Genomic DNA, 19,666 nt, shown 5'->3' with positions numbered 1-19,666 from the left:
GTCAGGGAGTAAAGTTTATTAGGCTGTACTAGCTAGTTGCTGGTGGAAAAGAGATTGGTGCACGAGAGACCGAGGGGATCTGCACAGGCAACAGAAAGGTTCCATTTGTAATCATGTGATTGAGGGGAAGGGAATGCACGCCACGCGAATAGAAGCACCGACTGTAAGACACAAGCACGGAGGTCAAAGGTAGCACCATAACTCAGTACAGAATGCACTCTGACTCTATGATTTATAAGACTTGGTACAACATAAGCAGTGCTTATATCATGGAGCCCCAATAGAGCAATTTTAAATTTCTTACCTGATTCAGACCTGTTACAGTTTCTTCCAGCTCTATTTTCTGTTTCATTGAAACATGTAAACAATCCAGCACCGATTGTCTTGGCTGCATTCCTTTATCAAAACGGTTGTACATACCACACCAGAACCTTGTTAAGAGAACAGATTAAGTCTTACAAAGATAGTGGCACTTCAACAAATGGCAGTTAACGTTTGCAATAAAAACACCATTAGCTGTTGTTAAATGCATAACGGCTGAGGATTTTCAAAGACTAGACGAATAAATAGAAACTTGCAAAAAAGGGATCTCAGAAGATAAACTTCAATCAAAAGAATGACAATAAAACAATAAAACCAATATATCAGGGGTTCAATTAAAGGAGGCTACATTTTGATTAAAGGACAAATAATATCGCTCAATACATCATGATTGCATAGTTTACTGATGGTCCAATGCACCAAACCAGAGTATGCTGGAAATGTATAGCATAGCGATGAAGTTTGGCATTCCATAAAGAAGAAAATGCCAGGTGAGTCACTGAAGGATAGTCTCTCAGCATTAGTTTAAATGCAGCATAGACAAGGGAGGAAAATGCTTGCCAATTCTTTCAGTTGGAGTACAACAGAAGGGAGGAGTTTTTTAAAAATCCCACACCTGACCCATGTAAAAAATAGGGAAAGAAAATGAGTTCTTCAGTCGGAAGATAGACACATTCAATAAAGCGTTTTCTTACAAGATGAAAATATATATCAAGTCATCAGAAATGGTGCACTGTTTCTTAATTTACTCCCGGTCTTGATATGCAGACATGCAGATAATGATATACAGACAGGCAGTTAATGAACACAGAGAACAGGACATGACCAATGAGCAGGCAGGACACTCAGGGGTGGTATCTCACTATAAAAGGCACGAGGCACTCACACTCCGCCTCTTTCCACTGATGAACATCTACAGAGCGAGTGAGTATGTACAGTATTACACCTCCAGCACGTGGCTAAGAGCTAATCTCTTCAGTCAGATAGAGTAACCACACTTAGGTTAGCAGAGAGTTGAACTCAGAGAACTGTGCGACTGGTTCAATAAATCAGATTGAACTAACTTCAAGGTCTGGAGTATCTTTTGGTTAAAGCTGCATCCAGTTGCAGCCTGTGTTATCCCAGAGTACATAACACAACATGCTACCAGGTGACTGCTTAATCTAGGTGGTTTACCTCAGTCCGTTCCGTGACGACCAGCGAATGAATCCCGGCACCATGGAGACGATTCAACCTCACCAGCTCAGGACCTCCTGCAATCTCAGTGCCAACTGGCGGACATTCAAGCAAATGTTTCTGCTGTACATCGAAGCTTCAGACCTCGTGGGTGCATCTGATGCAAGGAAGATCGCGTTTCTCCTCTCAACAGCGGGTGATCTAGAAATCAAACTCAACTCTTTTCACTTCACCGAAGGCCAGGACAAGACAAAGTTTCAGACCATCCTGGACAAGTTTGACAGTCACTGTGAAGTGGACACCAATGAAATCTTCGAGCGCTACATATGCAAACAGTGTCTACAAGGTAAAGATGAATCTTTCGACTCCTTCTTAACTAACCTCCACCTGCTAGCGCTGTCCTGCAACTTTGGTGATATTGCTGACTCCATGATCAGAGACCAAATCATTTTTGGAGTTCACTCTGATCCTCTGAGAGAGCAGCTACTGAAAATCAAGCATAAGACCCTGCCAGTCGCGACTGAAACACGCACAGTGCATGAGCACGTCAAAAATCGCTATGCCCAGTACAAATCGGCTGAAAATGAGAAACTTGCTTCCCACGAGGCAGTGTGTGTGCAGGCCATCTCCCGGATGCAGCGCCTCAGCATTGAAGAAAGCGGCCATTTTGCACACTTTTCCCAGGGCCCCACGCATGCGCAATGCGAACAGGATAACAAAACAGCCGACACCCGCACTGCGCATGTACGACGACGTGCAGAGCGTCAGGACGCCGACGTCATGACGTGCTTGAACTGCGGCAACGCCGACTTAAAGAAATACTGCCCTGCAAGAGGCAAGCGATGTTTAAACTGCGGGAAGCCTGGACACTATGCAGCCTTGTGCAGGTCTGCGCTCCCAATTCAGACGACGGCGCGTTCAGAGTGTGCAACAACGATTACAGGATTCTGATCCTGGCAGCACAACGGATCCAGAGGAAGAATGCCTGGACTCCGCCTACTGTGCGGGCATCATTAGCAAATATGAATATGCCACATCCAACTCATCACAAACTCAATCCATCCTCGCTGTGGATTTTGCGGACAAATGGCGTGCGATGATGCAGGTCAACCACTGCTCCATCCAGTTTAAGCTGGACACAGGTGCTTCTGCCAACCTCCTCTCACAGGCAGATTTCAAACACATCAAGAAGCCCCCCCAAGGTCCTTCCAGCAGCCTGCAGGCTCCAGGACTACAATGGAAATGCCATCACGGCACTGGGATCCTGCCATCTACTCACTCGTCTCCAACCGGAGCACCCATGCACGGTTATGTTTTGAAATTGTCAAGCAAGACAGGGCATCCCTACTTGCCTGCAAGCAGCTGAACCTCGTGCAGCGGGTTTACACAATGACATCCTCCAATGTGGATCTTCAGGCCGCATTGAAAATATCCTCGCTCAGTATCCGGATGTGTTCGACGGGATGGGCACGCTGCCATATCGATACAAGATTCTGCTACGACCTGATGCCAAACCAGTGGTCCACGCACCACGCTGGGTCCCAGCTGCACTGAGGGAGCGTCTGAAGGCACAGCTCAAGGATCTTCAGCAACAGGGCATCATTTCCAAGGTAACCGAACCGACTGACTGGGTCAGCTCGATGGTATGTGTTAGAAAGCCTTCGGGAGACCTGCGCATTTGCATTGATCCCAAGGATCTCAATAAGAATATAACGAGTGAACACTACCCCATCCCGAAGCAGGAGGAACTCACCAGTGAGATGGCACATGCATGTTTTTTCACCAAGTTAGATGCGTCACATGAGTTTGGCAAATCCAGCTGGATGAGTCCAGCAGAAGGCTCTGCACCTTCAACACACCGTTTGGCAGATACTGCTATAATTGCATGCCATTTGGCATTGTCACGGCATTGGAGATCTTCCATCTCATCATGGAGCAGATGCTGGAGGGCATTGAAAGGGTTCGTCTGTACGTGGACGACATCATTATATGGTTCATGACCCCTGAAGAGCATGTTTCCCGTCTCCAGCAGATTTTCCGCTGTGTCCATGCCAATGGCCTGAAGCGGAACATGTCCAAATATTGCTTAGGCATGTCGACACTCAAGTTCCTAGGTGACCAGATCGCTCAGCAGGGCATGCGCCCGGACACAGACAAGGTCAAGGCCATCGAAGCCATGAAGGTCCCTGAAGACAAGAAGGCAGTGTTGCGCTTCCTGGACATGGTCAATTTTCTGGGCAAGTTCATTCCAAACCTGGCCTCACACACCACAGCCCTACGAAACCTGGTGAAAAAGTCCACTGCCTTTGAGTGGAAGGCAGCACATCAGGAAGAGTGGTTGGAGCGGAAAGCCAAGCTCACCACTGCATCAGTCTTGGCATTTTCCGACCCAGACAGGGAGACGAAGATCTCGACAGATGCGAGCCAGAATGGCATCGGTGCGGTGCTGCTTCAACGTGATGACACTTCATCCTGGGCACCGGTAGCCTACGCATCGAGGGCCATGACGCCCACCGAAACAAGGTATGCGCAAATAGAGAAGGAATGCCTTCTCACTGGCATTCTCAAGTTTCACGACTATGTCTACGGCCTGCCAACATTCACTGTCGAGACGGATCATAGGCCTCTGGTCCACATTATCCACAAGGACCTGAACGACATGACGCCTCGGTTGCAGCGCATCCTCCTCAAACTCAGAAGGTGCGACTTTAACTTAGTGTACACGCCTGGCAAGGAGCTCACCATCGCTGATGCATTTGCCCGTTCCATCACATTGCCTAGTGAACCGCTGGAAATCATCCGGCAGATTGAATCACAGGTGCAGATGTGCTCTATCACCCTCCCGGCATCTGATGAGAAGGTGGTTTGTATCCGCGAGGAGACAACCAAAGACCCCCTCTTCCAGCGGTGTTGGTGCGGTTTCATCGGTTCGCTGATCGGGAGTGGGTACTCAGATGGGCCAAGAAAGAGAGGAGCAGCAGCAGGTGGGAGAATGCAGAGGTTTGAGTATATCAGGACTGGAGCACGGAGGTGGCGAGGAAGAGGGCCAGGTACAACCGGGCAAAGGCGGTGCTGCACAGGAAGGGGGTGAAGTTTGGCATGCTGCAGCTGGCACGTCTGTGGGTCACCTACAAGGACCGGCACCATTATTTTGAGTTCCCGGAGGAGGCGTGGGCCTTTGATCAGGCCGAGAAGCTGGACACAAACTGAGGGTCGGGATGGGGGGGTCGGGCGAGGGGATGGTCGGGGGTTGCTGTTGTTGTGTTACATTTTGAGGGGGGTTTCTTTGTTCGTGTTCAGTTTTGGTTTGTTGTGGGTGGTAAGGGTTGGGCACTGTTTTGGTTGGGTCTGTCGGGTGGGCTCTTGGAGGGGTGCATGTAAACGGAGTAGGGGGTGGATGGCCGGTAGGGGGCGATGGGGCCCCACGGGGGAGGGGGAGGTCTGTGTCGGGGGGACTGGGCCTGTAAAAGGAGCTGCGACAGAGGAGGCGGGGCCAGGCAGGTGGAAAGCGCGGGCTTTTACCCGCGCTGAAGGCCGGAGGGGGCGGGGAAGCGCGGGTTTTTTCCCCACGCTTGGGATGGAAGGGGGAGGCGGAGAGCCTGCTGGTGGGTAATGGAGGGGGAGGGGAAGTCTCACAATGGGAGGAGTCGAAGGAGAGGCGGGAGCGGCCGGTGTCAGCAGGAGTCAGCTGACTTGCGGGAACCGGGTTGCTGCTGGTAAGGTCAAGGGGGAGCTGGAGCGAGTAGAGGGTGTTGGGACGGGGGTCTGCCGCTGTGGGGAACGAGCCAGGCATGGGGCGCGGGCGCGTGGCTGGCTGAGGAGGGGTTATGGCCAGTCGGCGGAGGTGGGGGGTGGGTAGCCCCCTGATCCAGCTGTTAACCTGGAACGTAAGGGAGCTGAACGGGCTGGTTAAGCGGGCCCGGGTGTTCGCACACCTGAAGGGGCTGAAGGCGGATGTGGTCACGCTCCAGGAGACACACCTGAAGGTGGCAGACTAGGTAAGATTGAGGAAGAGGTGGGTAGGCCAGGTGTTTCATTCGGGGCTGGATGCCAAAAATCGGGGGGTGGCGATCTTGGTGGGAAAGCGGGTGTCGTTCGAGGTGTCGAGCATTGTGACAGACAATGGTGGCAGTTACGTAATGCTAAGTGGTAAGCTGCAAGGGGAAAGGGTGGTGCTGGTCAACGTGTGCCCCCCGAACTGGGACGATGCGGGTTTTATGCGGCGCATGATGGGTCGGATCCCGGACTTGAAGTGTGGGGGGGGGGGACTTTAACATGGTGGTGGTTCCGGCACTGGATCGCTCCAGGTCTGGGATGGGTAGGAGGCCGCGGCGGCTAAAGTGCTGAGGGGGTTTATGGACCAAATGGGAGGGGTGGACCCTCAGAGATTTGCAAGGCCGGGGGCTAGAGAATTTTCATTCTTCTTGCACGTTCATAAGGCCTATTCCCGGATCGACTTTTTTTGTTATGAGCAGGGCGCTGATTGCAAAAGTAGAGAATACCGAGTACTCGGCGATAGCCATTTCGGATCACGCCCCGCATTGGGTAGACTTAGAGCTGGGGGAGGAGGGACCAGCACCCGTTGTGGCGCTTGGCGGACGAGGTGGTGAGCGAGCGGGTCCGAAGAAGCATAGAGAGATACCTGGAGGCCAACGATAACGGGGAGATCCGAGTGGGAATGGTCTGGGAGGCACTGAAGGCGGTGGTTAGGGGAGAGCTGATCTCCATTAGGGCCCACAAGGAGAGGAGAGAGCAGAGGGAGAGGGAGGTGGGGAGAAGGTAAGGGTAGACAGGAGGTATGCGGAGCTGCCGGGGGAGGGACTGTTGAGGGAGAGGCGTAGCCTCCAGGCCGAATTCGACCTGTTGACCTCCAGGAAGGCGGAGGCGCAGTGGAGAAAGGACCAGGGGGCGATTTATGAATGTGGGGAAAAGGCAAGTCGGATGCTGGCGCATCAGCTTCGGAAGCGGGATGCAGCTAGGGAGATTGGGGGAATTAAGGATTGGAGGGGGAGTGTGGTGCGGAGTGGGGTTGGCATCAATGGGGTCTTCAGGGACCTTTAGGAGGAACTGTATCGGTCCGAGCCCCCATTGCAGGGAGGGATAGGCCGCTTTCTGGACCAACTGAAGTTCCCGAAGGTGGAGGAGGGACTGGTGGCGGGATTAGGGGCCCCGATTGGGCTGGAGGAGCTGGCCAAAGGGATAGGGAGCATGCAGGCGGGGAAGGCACCGGGGCCGGACGGTTTCCCGGTCGAATTTTACAACAAAAAAAAAAAAATGTGGACCTATTGGGCCCGTTGCTGGTTAGGACCTTCAATGAAGCAAGGGGGGGGTGGGGGGTGTTGCCCCCAATGATGTCCCGGGCACTGATCTCCTTGATCCTGAAGCGAGACAAGGAACCCCTGCAGTGTGGGTCTTACAGGCCAATTTAATTGTTAAATGTAGATGCCAAGGTGCTGGCGAAGGTCTTAGCCACAAGAATTGAGGATTGTGCGCCGCAGGTCATCCACGAAGACCAGACGGGGTTCGTGAAGGGGAGGCAGTTGAACGCGAATGTGCGGAAGCTCCTGAACGTTATTATGATGCTGGCGAGGGAGGGGGAGATAGTGGCAGCAATGAACGCGGAGAAGGCCTTAGATAGGGTAGAGTGGGGGTACTTGTGGGAGGTGCTGAAGAGGTTCGGGTTTGGGGAGGGGTTCGTCAGGTGGGTTAGGCTGTTGTACGAGGTCCCGATGGCGAGTGAGGCCACGAACAAGAGGAGGTCTGAGTACTTTCGGTTGCATCGAGGGACGAGGCAGGGGTGTCCCTTGTCCCCCGTGCTCTTCGCGCTGGCGATTGAACCCCTGGCTATGGCAGAGGGAGTCGAGGAACTGGAGGGGGCTGGTGCGGGGTGGGGAGGAGCATAGGGTGTCGCTCTATGCGGACAACTTGCTGTTATATGTGGTGGACCCGGTGGGGGGAATGCCGGAGGTAATGAGGATCCTCAGGGAGTTCGGGGATTTCTCTGGGTACAAGCTCAACATGGGGAAGAGCGAGTTGTTTGTGGTTCACCCAGGGGACCAGGAGAGGGGCATTGGCGAGCTCCCACTAAAAAGGGCGGAGAGGAGCTTCAGGTATTTGGGGGTCCAGGTGGCCAAGAGCTGGGGGGCCCTGCATAGACTTAATTTCACGAGGCTGGTGGAGCAAATGGAGGAGTTTAAGAGGTGGGACGCGTTGCCGCTGTCCCTGGCGGGTAGGTGCAGTCAGTCAAGATGACGGTGCTCCCAAGGTTTTTGTTCCTGTTCCAGTACCTCCCCATTCTTATCCCGAAGGCCTTCTTTGGGCAGGTCAACAGGAGTATAACGGGGTTTGTGTGGGCACGAGGGACTCAGAGGGTGAGAAGGGTGTTCCTGGAGCAAAGTAGGGATGGGGGGGGGGGGGGGGGGCTGCCTGAACTCTGTGGGTACTACTGGGCCGCCAATGCGGCGATGGTGCGCAAGTGGGTGATGGAGGGGGAGGGGGCGGCATGGAAGAGGCTGGAGACGGCGTCTTGTGAGGGTACGAGTCTGGAGGCGCTGGCAACGGCGCCGCTGCCGCTCCCTCCAATGAGGTATACCATGAGCCCGGTGGCGGCTGCCCTCAAAATTTGGGGGCAATGGAGGCGGCATAGGGGCAAAGTGGGGGCCTTGGTGTGGATCCCAATACAGGGGAACCACCGGTTTGTCCCAGGGAGAATAGATGGAGGGTTTTTGGGGTGGCACAGGGCAGAGATAAGAAGGTTGGGGGACCTGTTTGTGGATGGGAAGTTCGCGAGCCTGGGTGAGCTGGAGAAGCACGGGCTCCCCCTGGGAAACGCCTTTAGATATCGACAGGTAAGGGCGTTTGCCAGGCGGCAAGTGGTGGAATTCCCGCTGCTGCCGCCACGCACGGTACAGGACAGGGTGCTCTCGAGGGCGTGGGTTGGAGAGGGGAAGATCTCGGCAACATACCAGATGATGCAGGAGGAGGAGGCCTCGATGGAGATGCTGAAAGGTAAGTGGGAGGAGGAGTTGGGGGAGGAAATTGAGGAGGAGATGTGGGCAGATGCCCTAGGGAGGGTGAACTCTTCCTCTTCGTGCGCGAGGCTCAGCCTCACAGTTTAAAGTGCTGCACAGGGCACACATGACCGGGACAAGGATGAGCCGTTTTTTTTGGGGTGAGGACAGGTGTGTTAGGTGCTCAGGGAGCCCAGCAAACCACACCGATATGTTCTGGGCATGCCCAGCGCTGGAGGAATTTTGGAAGGGCGTAGCGAGGATGGTCGGATCCAGGGTCAAACCGGACTGGGGGCTCGCAATATTTGGGGTTGCAGGGGAGCCGGGAGTGCAGGAGGCGAAAGAGGCCGATATTCTGGCTTTTGCATCCCTGGTAGCCCAGCGAAGGATTCTTCTTCAGTGGAAGGATGCGAGGCCCCCAAGCGTGGAATCCTGGATCAACGATATGGCGGGGTTTATTAAATTGGAGAGGGTGAAATTTGCCTTAAGGGGATCGGTGCAAGGGTTCTTCAGGCGGTGGCAACCGTTCTTGGACTTCCTGGCAGAACGGTAGACAATGGTCAGCAGCAGCAACCCGGGGGGCGGGGGGGGATCTATTTTATTTTTATTTGTCTATATTGGGGGATCTGAGGAGGTGTAGATATTTGCTTTGTTTTATGTGTTTCGGTGGGGGTTAATATATTATTTATGTATAGCGGGGGGAAGGGGCACTGAGTTGTTTTGTATTTAATTCTATTGGGTTCCTTTTACATTTTGTTGTTGATATTTTGTGAAAACTTTAATAAAATTTTTTTTTTTTTTTTTGAGTGACAATGGCCCATGCTTCAACAGCCACGAGTTTGTCAAGTCATACAATTTCAAACATGTCACTTCCAGCCCACACTATCCGCCGTCCAATGGGAAGGTTGAAAAAGGGATGCACATTGTGAAACAGCTCATCTGCAAGACCGCGGATTCTGCTTCTGACATCTACCTCGTGCTGCTTGCGTACAGGATGACCCCACTGTCCACTGCTTGTAAATATGTTAATATATGCCACCACATGCAAGTACGTTCCCATGTGCCAACAAAACATTGAAAAAAAAGGGAATGTCATGATATGCAGACATGCAGATAATGATATACAGACAGGCAGTTAATGAACACAGAGAACAGGACATGACCAATGAGCAGGCAGGACACTCAGGGGTGGTATCTCACTATAAAAGGCATCTTTCCACTGATGAACATCTACAGAGTGAGTCAGGATGTATGTACAGTATTACACCTCTAGCACGTGGCTAAGAGCTAGTCTGGTTCAGTTAGATAGAGTAACCACACTTAGGTTAGCAGAGAGTTGATCTCATAGAGAACTGTGTGACTGGTTCAATAAATCAGATTGAACTAACTTCAAGGTCTGGAGTATCTTTTGGTTAAAGCTGCATCCAGTTGCAGCCTGTGTTATCCCAGAGTACATAACACAACACTCCCTTCCTTACAGTTGTTATGGGTCAGGGTTTAGAGAACCCCAAAGTGTATCATGGAGTTCACTGACCCACAACTTATAATAGATTGTGATATGGGAAGCACACGGCTTACTCTACAGGTATGGTACAGCAGAAAATGGACCAGTGGTTTTTAAAACAAAACAATGTTTATTCTATGAACTCAAGTTAACCTTTCTAAAACAATGAATATAATATCTTAGCAACCAGTACATCAAATACACCCCCCAAAGAATACAACACTAAGTAATCTGTATACCATCCTTTTAACATCCAAAAGACTTAACAAACCTCCAAACAGGAGCACATCAGGGTTTACATTCAAGACTGAAAACATTTATACTTCTTCTGAATTCACCAAACGATTAAGAGATAGTCCTTCATGGCAGAGATCAACAGCAGTTCAGCTCACTGACTCACCCAAGCTTTCTCAAACTGAAACTAAAAAAGCAGAAGTGGAGCTCAGCTCCACCCATACTCTGACATCACTCCAGTAACATGAGCAGCTCCATTTCTTAAACACCCATTTCTTAAAAGGGTACTCTCACATGACACAGTGCTGAATGATACTGGCTATAGTTTCATAGGTGTTGGTCTCACTCTGGCCAAAGTGCCATTCTTGGTGCATGAGCTTCACTCAAATGTGAAAAGCATTACAGCAAATCCAAATGCAGAATTCCATGCACAAACAAACATATTGACCCTAATATTTACTTTGGGCCAGGATAAAAGTTTGCAGTAAGAATTGGGGTGGAGAGCTAGGAAGGCTATCTGACATCTTGCAGAAAGTCAACTGCAGGATATCTTTCACATTAAAAAAAACCCCCAGGTCTCTCGCCAGACTATCAACCAGATCACAGAATCATAGAATTTACAGTGCAGGAGGCCATTCGGTCCATGAAGTCTACACCGGCCCTTGGAAAGTGCACCCTACCCAAGCCCACACTTCCACCCTATCCCCGAAAACCCTAACAAATCATTTTTGGACACAAAGGGCAATTTAGCATAGCCAATCCATTTAACCTGCACATCTTTGGTCTGTGGGAGGAAACCGGAGCACCCGGGGAAAACCCACGCAGACACGGGGAGAACGTGCAGACTCCGCACAGAGTGACGCAAGCTGGGAATCGAACCTGGGACCCTGGAGCTGTGAAGCAACTGTGCTAACCACTGTGCTATCGTGCTGTCCACAGATTGACAGGCAGAAAAACAGTTGAGGATCATTTGTCAGGCAAGATCGACAGTGTGATGGGTGAGGAAACCCAGACATCATTGGATGTAGGGGTAAGCCAATTGCAACAGTCTTACTTCCTGAAGGAAAGTTTTTTGGGTCTGGAAGACTGCTATGTCTCCTGGTCCACAAGCAGTGCTATAAAGGCACTAGATCCAGTCTTTTCTCCTCCTTTCATTTGCCGGAATTTCCAAACTTCAGGAATTTCAGTCTCCACAAGTTAAACATGTTGAAGTGAAGGCATGCAGCTTTCTTAAAAGATCCAAGTGATCAACTTGCCTCCCAAGAGTAGCTTTGGTTGGTTACCCAGCCTTTCCCCCTGGAAGCCTGGCTCCATCAAAACTAGGTGGATGGGTGGAGTTAGGTTTGAGTTTTAAAATATTTTACCTTCCCACCCACCACTCCTTGGAACTTTTGGTGGAGCGAGAAGACTAATTTTGATAACTTTGCTCCATGCCAATGCTCACCCTATCGCCCCACCCACCACTGCAGATTTAGTTGTAATGGGTTAACACGGCAACAAAATCTTTTCACTTACACTGCTTAGAGTTACACAAGCCACTGCCTCCACAAGCCACTTCCTCCACCAATGAGTAACTGTTCAAAATATCACTTTCAAAAATATTTTAACACTCTTGCAAATAAAAGTAGTTTCAGGTTCCAGAAATACACTTACTTGAAGTTAAAAGGGGCAGTATTGGGCTTCAGTACAATATTTACTGCATTGGATTTATACAGGGGATTCTGGTACAGGTATTGCTTCTCCAATAGGAATGGCCATAAGGAATAAGTCTTCTCTTGAAGTCTATAATCATGCAAAATTTTTTTAAAATCTAAAATAATACAGCAATTTAAACATCTAATGAAATTGGACATTGCAAAGTTTATAGCACAGTTGCAAGGTTTCAATTTACTTAAAAACAAGCATGCTAACAAGTATGAAAATTTACATTAAGAGCACCTCCAAATCAAATTCACCCCTTTTCTCCTGAAGGCAGCAGCACTGTACTGAGAAACAGTTGTGCGAGTGTTGCAGCTGTCAAATGATCTCACACAACCATTACCCCAACCATTAACAGGCTACTCAATTATTGAGAGCATCATAGATCCAACCAATCGTGACTTCACCAGCCATGCGCACACATGCATATTCAAGGTGAGAAAATTGTGCAGCACTTAGAAGTGGGAAGTTGTTTTCTTTTCAAGACTGTTGAGTTTTTCCTGTAGCGCTCCAGTTGCCCTGAGATCAGCCAATTCAGTACATTTCAGGAGTTCTGGTTTTACTTCCTCCTTTAGGTTATCATTGCAAATTAATTGTTAGTCAAGACATTTGCTGTTTTGGGCTAGGCAGTTTATAACTAGCCAGTAAAAATATATAAATGGAACTCTGAGCCAATTCCATACACGTTATTTATAACAATTAGTGGGGAAAACACAATATTAGTTCAGCAATAAACAGAAATTCACTAGGACTTTCTGAACTATAGTGGTTATGATCTAGATCATTTATAACATAAAAGAGTCTTTAAGCTCACTTTAACTCTTGCCGTTCTTTCTGGCAGTTTCCAATGAAGTTGCCAAATTGACAGGAGAAGACATGGTCATGGATCTCCAGCAGGTACCTCTCATTAAATTCAAAAGCACATGGAAACTGTTCCATCAGATGCCAGGTGCATTCAATAAACTGGGTAAATACAGGAGAGACTTCTTTTGGATCACCCTCTAGATGCCCACATCTATGAAAGGTAAAAAAATAAATTAATGAGATTTTCTAACCTTACATAAAATTAAATACATGATTGAAATGATACTTATTTTCTTCCCCAACTTACTTCACTCCTCACCTGAAGGACTGGGAGATACTTTCACATATGAAGGTCACATCAGAGACCTTGTCCTGATTAGTTTCTTTACATGCAAGCTTGCATTACTATGGGCTGTTCAACTGTCCAAACTCAATCCAGTCCTCATTCAAAGTACATGTACACATTTTCCTTGTACGAGATATTGGGTGCACCGGCTCAGCCCCCGCAAACCACCTTTAACTTATACAGCACCTTCAACATTGTAAAATATCCCAAAGACACCATATAGAAGTAAGACTTATCCAACAAAATCTGACATAGAGCCTCATAGGAGATATCAGGACAGGTAACCAAAAACTTGGAAGTAGAAGATTTTCAAGGAATGTCAATAAGCGTCAGCAAGGCAAACAGGTTTAGGGAATGAATTCCAGCTTGGCAGCTGACGATCCCAGAGAGCTGTAGGATTGGAGGAGGTTACTGAGCTCAGGAGGGATGATTCATGAAAGGAATTGGAAATAAGAATGCAAATTTTTTAATTGAGGTATTTTTGGATTGGCAGCCAACAGGAGGGATGGCTAAATGGGACTTGGTGCAAGTTCCAGGGGGAAGAGCTTTGGATGAGTTTAAGTTTATTGAGGATGGAAGGTGAGTTATCAGCTGGGAGAGGCTTGGAACAGTTGAGTCTAGAGACAACAAAAGACATGGATAGGGATTGCAGCAGATATGAAGTAAAATTGATTCTTGTTCAGTTATTTCAAACTTGGAAACCTAACTAGGCCCGATCTGCCCCTGTAACATAGCATTAGGCCTTTACCAGGCACTGCTGAAATACAAATTCACTGGAACAAAAATAAACACATGTATTCATCGATAGAATGCATCATACTGCTAAATGCAGACAATATATTAATATTGGATTGAGAAACATTCATAATAAATGGACGGAGTAGACCATTCAGCCCCATGAGCTTTTGAATAGGCAGGCAAATCATTTTATGCCAACAATATCTCCTAAACTGCAAAGTAATGAGAAAGGAATGGTAAGCAGAGAGCATCTCCCTTTTCTTCAAAACAGGACCATATTAATCGCCTTTTCAAGTGGACAGGACCACAACAAGATCAACAATCTTAATTGCAGAACCTTGTGCACTCAAACACATTAGTGGGCCTAGAACTTACAACTTTCTGACTAGAGCGAGTGCGTCACCCAATGAACAAATGTAGTATAACTGGAACAACAGGTAAGTTTGACATTCCTTATAATTACAATTTATTTTTCGCATCCCCTCAAACTCTTGCTGAGCACAGCTTCACAGACATTGCTTGCCCAAGTAGTTATTTTTCATGTGGGAGCCTCGGCAGTTAGAAAGAATGGCTGCGAGGTGAGGCAGGGAAAGAAACAGGAAGATTGTGCAAGTGAGCGAGAAAGAGGAAAGGAAACTGTGTTACAGCTGAGCATCATCCAATACTCAACCATCTGTACTTTCAGCAGGAATGACTTGACAGAAATCAGGAACAAATTTCTCCTCTCGAGTCCCAAAACACTTCTGGTACCTCACTGCTGCCTTGATTGAAATCAAGTAATTATGCAGAAATTGGACCTGGAATATTTTGCCTTGTACGTCTTGGTACCAGAACGAGACCATGTGATTGCTGTCTTTATCAAATAGGATATCAAAGGAGCATTACCATTACTTTTCTTTATACTTTAAGCCTTTGTTTCTAATAGGGAAACTAATTGGATCCACACATATCTGCACAATTACCAATGGAAAAGCATCCGATTACCTTTGCGAGAATTTGTGTCCCATAGAGATCCATTCTTTTTCTACAAGCACCTTGAAAAGAATAAACATATAATTACATTGGTACAAACATCTTGGTGATAACGGTCTTAATTCACCAGCAATGGAAAACAGACATTTCTTTTCACATTTAAATCAGCAATTTAAGAGATGTACCTTTTGTATTTGCATCAACTTAATATTTCTCTTAAGTATTTTTAAAAAAATCTTTATGTAAAGGGCAACCTGTTCAGCTCAGGCTTTGGATTCAAACTTCTCAGCAGTTCCCTCACGATGTTTCCAATCATGAACTCAGCTTCCGCCTCCAAAACTATTCTGCTGCTAAAACTACCCCCAGAACGCTGCCAGTGTACAGCCCAAACCTCTCAAAATTCTCAAATACACTCATCCTAATCTTCACTTTCTCCAATGTTTTACTTACAGTTCTCCGTGCCTCATTACAGACCATTTATTAAGCATTTATGAAACCAACATTACACATAGGGACCCACTCATCAGTCCAGTCTGGTCATCCTCTCAATCTTACAACTACGTCCCTCTTTCAGTTTTCATGATGCTGGGTACTGTTCATTCTCCTCCATTCTTGCTTGCCCACTTGTTCCTCTATTATGTCATTTTTCTGGAATTCTCATATTACTGCTTCAGCTTGCCATCTTATCCCCAATGACAAAAAGTTCCTCCTTTATGGCTGTGACTTTAGCCTCCCCAATTAATTACTTTCCTCAATTATTCTTCACAACTTGGTAGCTATTTTTTTCAGCTTTGTAGAAACTTATTTTTACATTATAGAAGAAAATGTACTTCGACAATGTAAGTAGTTATAGTTTGGGAAATTGTAGGATGAATATTTTTTGCTCAAAAGCAAGCCTCTATTAATAGGCCAGGAATTCCAATATAGCATCTCACACTCAACCAAAATCATCGTTCACAAGGGGTGGTGACAAGCTCACATGGACATCTTTTAAAAATAAATTTAGAGTACCCAATTCTTTTTTTCCAATTAAGGGGCAATTTAATGTGGCTAATTCACCTACCCTGCACATCTTTGGGTTGTGGGGGCAAAACCCACGCAAACACAGGGGGAGGACATTTTTATTATTTAAATACTAAATATATATATATGTGTGAATTTGCATGCACACACACACACGCACTGCAGTAAATTCTTATGTCAACATTTATAAATGAAAATTGCTAACATAACTTGTTACACTGTAATCACATCCTTTTCAAGTGGTAGCACTGCACGGCAGATGGTGAAATAAATAGAGGTTTCGTTCACAGTACCAATGTTTTTGCCCTGTGCTAAGTCTAAGCTGAGCATAAAAGAAAACTTAAACAATTCAGTGCATAATTTGTATCGTTAAATTTGTTGTTCTTATTTCAAAAAATTATGTAACTCAATAACTTTATCACTCATGAACCCATGCTATGAAAAAGCAAAAGCTGCCAGAATACAGTTCAGCTGGAAAGTGACTATGTATTTGTTTAAAGATGAAACAATTTCATTAATATCTGCTTAAGTGTTTTGCAAGCTTCTCTGCGACCTCCTGCAAACATCGACACACTCGGGTATCTCCTCTCCAAGCACATCGGGTATCTCCTCTCCAAGCACATGAAAGACAGTGCCAGGTTTTTCGCAGTACAAATAAAAATGTTGGTGCATAGTATTATAGGCATCATTCAGAGAACAAATTCTGGCAACTACTAATGTGCACTTAAATGCAAAAATCAAAAAGTTGCTCTCGAAATTGCCTGCTCTTCCAGAAGCTTCACTATATTTGTACCTCATCAAGAGTCGACATTGAAATGCGTGGAATAATTTGAAATTGAGCATGCATTTATGTGACACATATATATCAATGGTTCCTCTAAGCTGCGCAGCACCCACGTGTTCCTATGTATGTTGAGCACAACTGAGCCTCTAAGTTACAAACAAAAATAAAGCACGATGCTGATACCTACTAACATACCAAAAAACAATTGGTGTTTATTCAAATGAGAAGCGATTTTTAAAATAGTGTTAATTACTGCACAGCAACTCCTCTGGCACTGAAAATTAATTTCCAAATCCTTCAGATTTTAATTATTTTTGCAAAGTTAAAAATATATATTTTCTGTCTCTATTCTGTGTATAGCATGGTTCTTTCCCTCTCTTTCTGTGTATGATTTATATTCAGTGAACAATTCCAACTTACCCTTCCCGAATTATGCTCTGTAATCTGATTGGTTAAGGACTGCCCTGCTCAAACAGGTCATAGATTCCATTAAAAGGGTTGTGTTGAAATGGATTTCTATTAATGTTACTCCCAGTGCAAAAGCTTATAGTCTGTGGGCATGCATTAAGTATAATATTTGTTTGATTACCACTGACACTAAAACTCGGGCACTGTAAAAGACCTCTCAAATAAAAAACTACTTTTGCAGAAAACATATTGATTAGATCAATGTACCAAAATATATTGCTAGTGCTATCAAGTTAATTAATGCAGGAAAAATATAGAAATAGAGAAAACAAATGTCAAGACACTTGCAAAAAAATTGTTTAACCATCTTCTTGAAAAAAAAGTTGAGTTATTCAGCTCTAGAAGTTCAACTATGCTGATCTCGGCCAGTGCATAGTAAGCATGTTACAACTGGTCTTATGTTTCACTGTATTTGAGAGACAGAAGAATCACTGAGGTGACTACTGTTCATCATTATCCAGTAACTCCCGTGGAAACATCCATATCTGGGCGTTCGCCATGGGTAAGATTCCCAAGCATTTTACACTTATGGACTGTGATTTTGAAGATCAATATTTGAAGAAAAAGATAACAACGAAAATGGTAGAACCTGAAAAAAATTAGGAATTTAAATTCATACTCATTTATTGTTGCCCAGTGTCAAAAATAAGCGTCCCCTTTTTCCTCCCCTCAAGGTGCTAACCGGTGCTGGGAAATGGTCCCTCAGTGGCATCAGTTCTTCAGTACCTCTGCATTGTTTCATCGATCATAGAATTTACAGTGCAGAAGGAGGCCATTCGGCCCATCGAGTCTGCACCCGCTCTTGGAAAGAACACCCTACCCAAGATCCACACCGCCACCCTATCCCCATAACCCAGTAACCCCACCCAACACTAAGGGCAATTTTGGACACTAAGGGCAATTTAGCATGGCCAATTTAGCATGGCCAATTCACCTAACCTGCACATCTTTGGACTGTGGGAGGAAACCGGAGCACCCGGAGGAAAAACACGCACCCACGGGGTGAATGTGCAGACTCCGCACAGACAGTGACCCAAGCCGGGAATCGAACCTGGGACCCTGGAGCTGTGAAGCAATTGTGCTAACCACAACGCTACCGTGCTGCCCTGCTTTCGTATGTGAACCTAGAGTTTTGGCAGTTTATTTGACTGAGGGTTTCATAGTGAGATCACAATTTGCCACTACTCTGTCTAAACATGCACATTTTCCTGCAAAAGTGATGGAACAGTAATGAGAAGGAATCCTACATGGTTTTTTTCCTCACTTTCTCAGAGCACTGAGCAAAATTGTGGAGTCCCTGCTACCACTTCCCACACTCTCCTCACCTCCACAGTTGATATGAACCAACACAATTAAATTAATAATTCAACTGGGCATCATCTGGTTTGCAAAGTTCGGAGAAATTCTATTAACTACTGGCCTGAAGACTAATTTTGTTTCATTGTAAGATGGTTTTTGATCAGTTCGTAAATGGGGACAGGCTGTAATTCACAACTGCTTTTGACATAGGCAAAATCTTGAACATTTCAGTGTATCACAAACATCCTCACCATAAATCCCTTTATTGAACGGTAGTAGGAGTCCAGGAGAAGAGCAGCTAATGAACAAACTTGAACAGTACGATCCCATCCATCAGAACAGTGGACTAACACACTGGCATTTTCTTCAGCCACTGCCTACCATTAACAACGAACAGAAAAAAAATAATTTAAAACAATAAATTCCATTATAAATTTTAAACAATAAATTCCATTATAAATATTATATTCTGCATTTTAATAGAAATAACAATAATTCACAAGTCATTAGTGGAAGAGCTTTTTTACATGACAGTGATTGCACTTCAAACGTTGTATGCCAGTGCTCTGAAAACTTTACTACAATATAAATCGGATTTTCTTTCCAAGATACTAATATTCAGAATAGTAGCCTGGCAAGGAGAAGGGAGTGTGCAGGAAGTACTGTCAGAGTTAAAGTACTCAGCGATCAATACAATTTGAAAAGAGCTTGCTTATGGGTTAAAGCAATCAATAGTGGAACCAATTAGGGAAAGCATCATGGTGCACCAATGAAAAAAAAGTGGAGGACATCAAATGTCAGTTGAAGAAGAGGCTGCGAAGATGAAGTTGAAGTTAATTAAAAGGCAGCTTTTGAAGATGTGGGAGACTTAGCAGGAAAAGGTCGGATAGAGAACTACCAAGCTCAGAATTATGTAAACTGAAGTCTCAACATTGAGACACATTACAAAATGATTCAACCCCAGTTGGAAAGGTGAAGAAAACTGGCAAAAAAACTCTTAAGCCATTACCTTTGCCAGAAAGGCACCAGCATCCATGACCGTTTTAATGTGACGAAGCCACCCAGAATTTTCTAAACCAGTGAGAAATTCACTCATTGATGGGGCCTTCAGTTCACATACTAAATAAAGAAAAAATAAACTTCATTTTCTGACTGATATAAAACCCACATTTAAAAACCCATATCAAAAGTGAATTTGGTTATTGGGCTTTAATCACCAGATAAGTATAAAGACTGAACAGCAGTGTTTTTTAAAGGTTGACTTTAATAGCACCTTCTAGATTTGCCAA

General features: G+C 46.0%; 1 protein-coding gene across 4 annotated transcripts in view; it reads right to left on the bottom strand.

The window, feature by feature from the left end:
* The window catches only part of mtmr8 (myotubularin related protein 8), a 104,146-nt gene that overhangs the window by 41,258 nt on the left and 43,222 nt on the right, over positions 1-19,666 (bottom strand). For all 4 annotated transcript variants that reach the window (XM_072505600.1, XM_072505598.1, XM_072505599.1 and 1 more), the window contains 6 exons: positions 19,387-19,496; positions 18,629-18,754; positions 14,816-14,865; positions 12,758-12,958; positions 11,899-12,027; positions 305-431 (listed from right to left, as the gene is read on the bottom strand). In XM_072505600.1, the coding sequence (XP_072361701.1) occupies positions 305-431; positions 11,899-12,027; positions 12,758-12,958; positions 14,816-14,865; positions 18,629-18,754; positions 19,387-19,496 (743 nt within the window). The remainder of the gene's footprint in view (positions 1-304; positions 432-11,898; positions 12,028-12,757; positions 12,959-14,815; positions 14,866-18,628; positions 18,755-19,386; positions 19,497-19,666) is intronic.

This window comes from Scyliorhinus torazame, chromosome 5 (assembly GCF_047496885.1).
Source record: "Scyliorhinus torazame isolate Kashiwa2021f chromosome 5, sScyTor2.1, whole genome shotgun sequence".
NCBI classification, from domain to species: Eukaryota; Metazoa; Chordata; class Chondrichthyes; order Carcharhiniformes; family Scyliorhinidae; genus Scyliorhinus; species Scyliorhinus torazame.
Note: the sequence above shows the minus strand (reverse complement) of the source record. Positions and strands in the feature narration are given on the sequence as shown.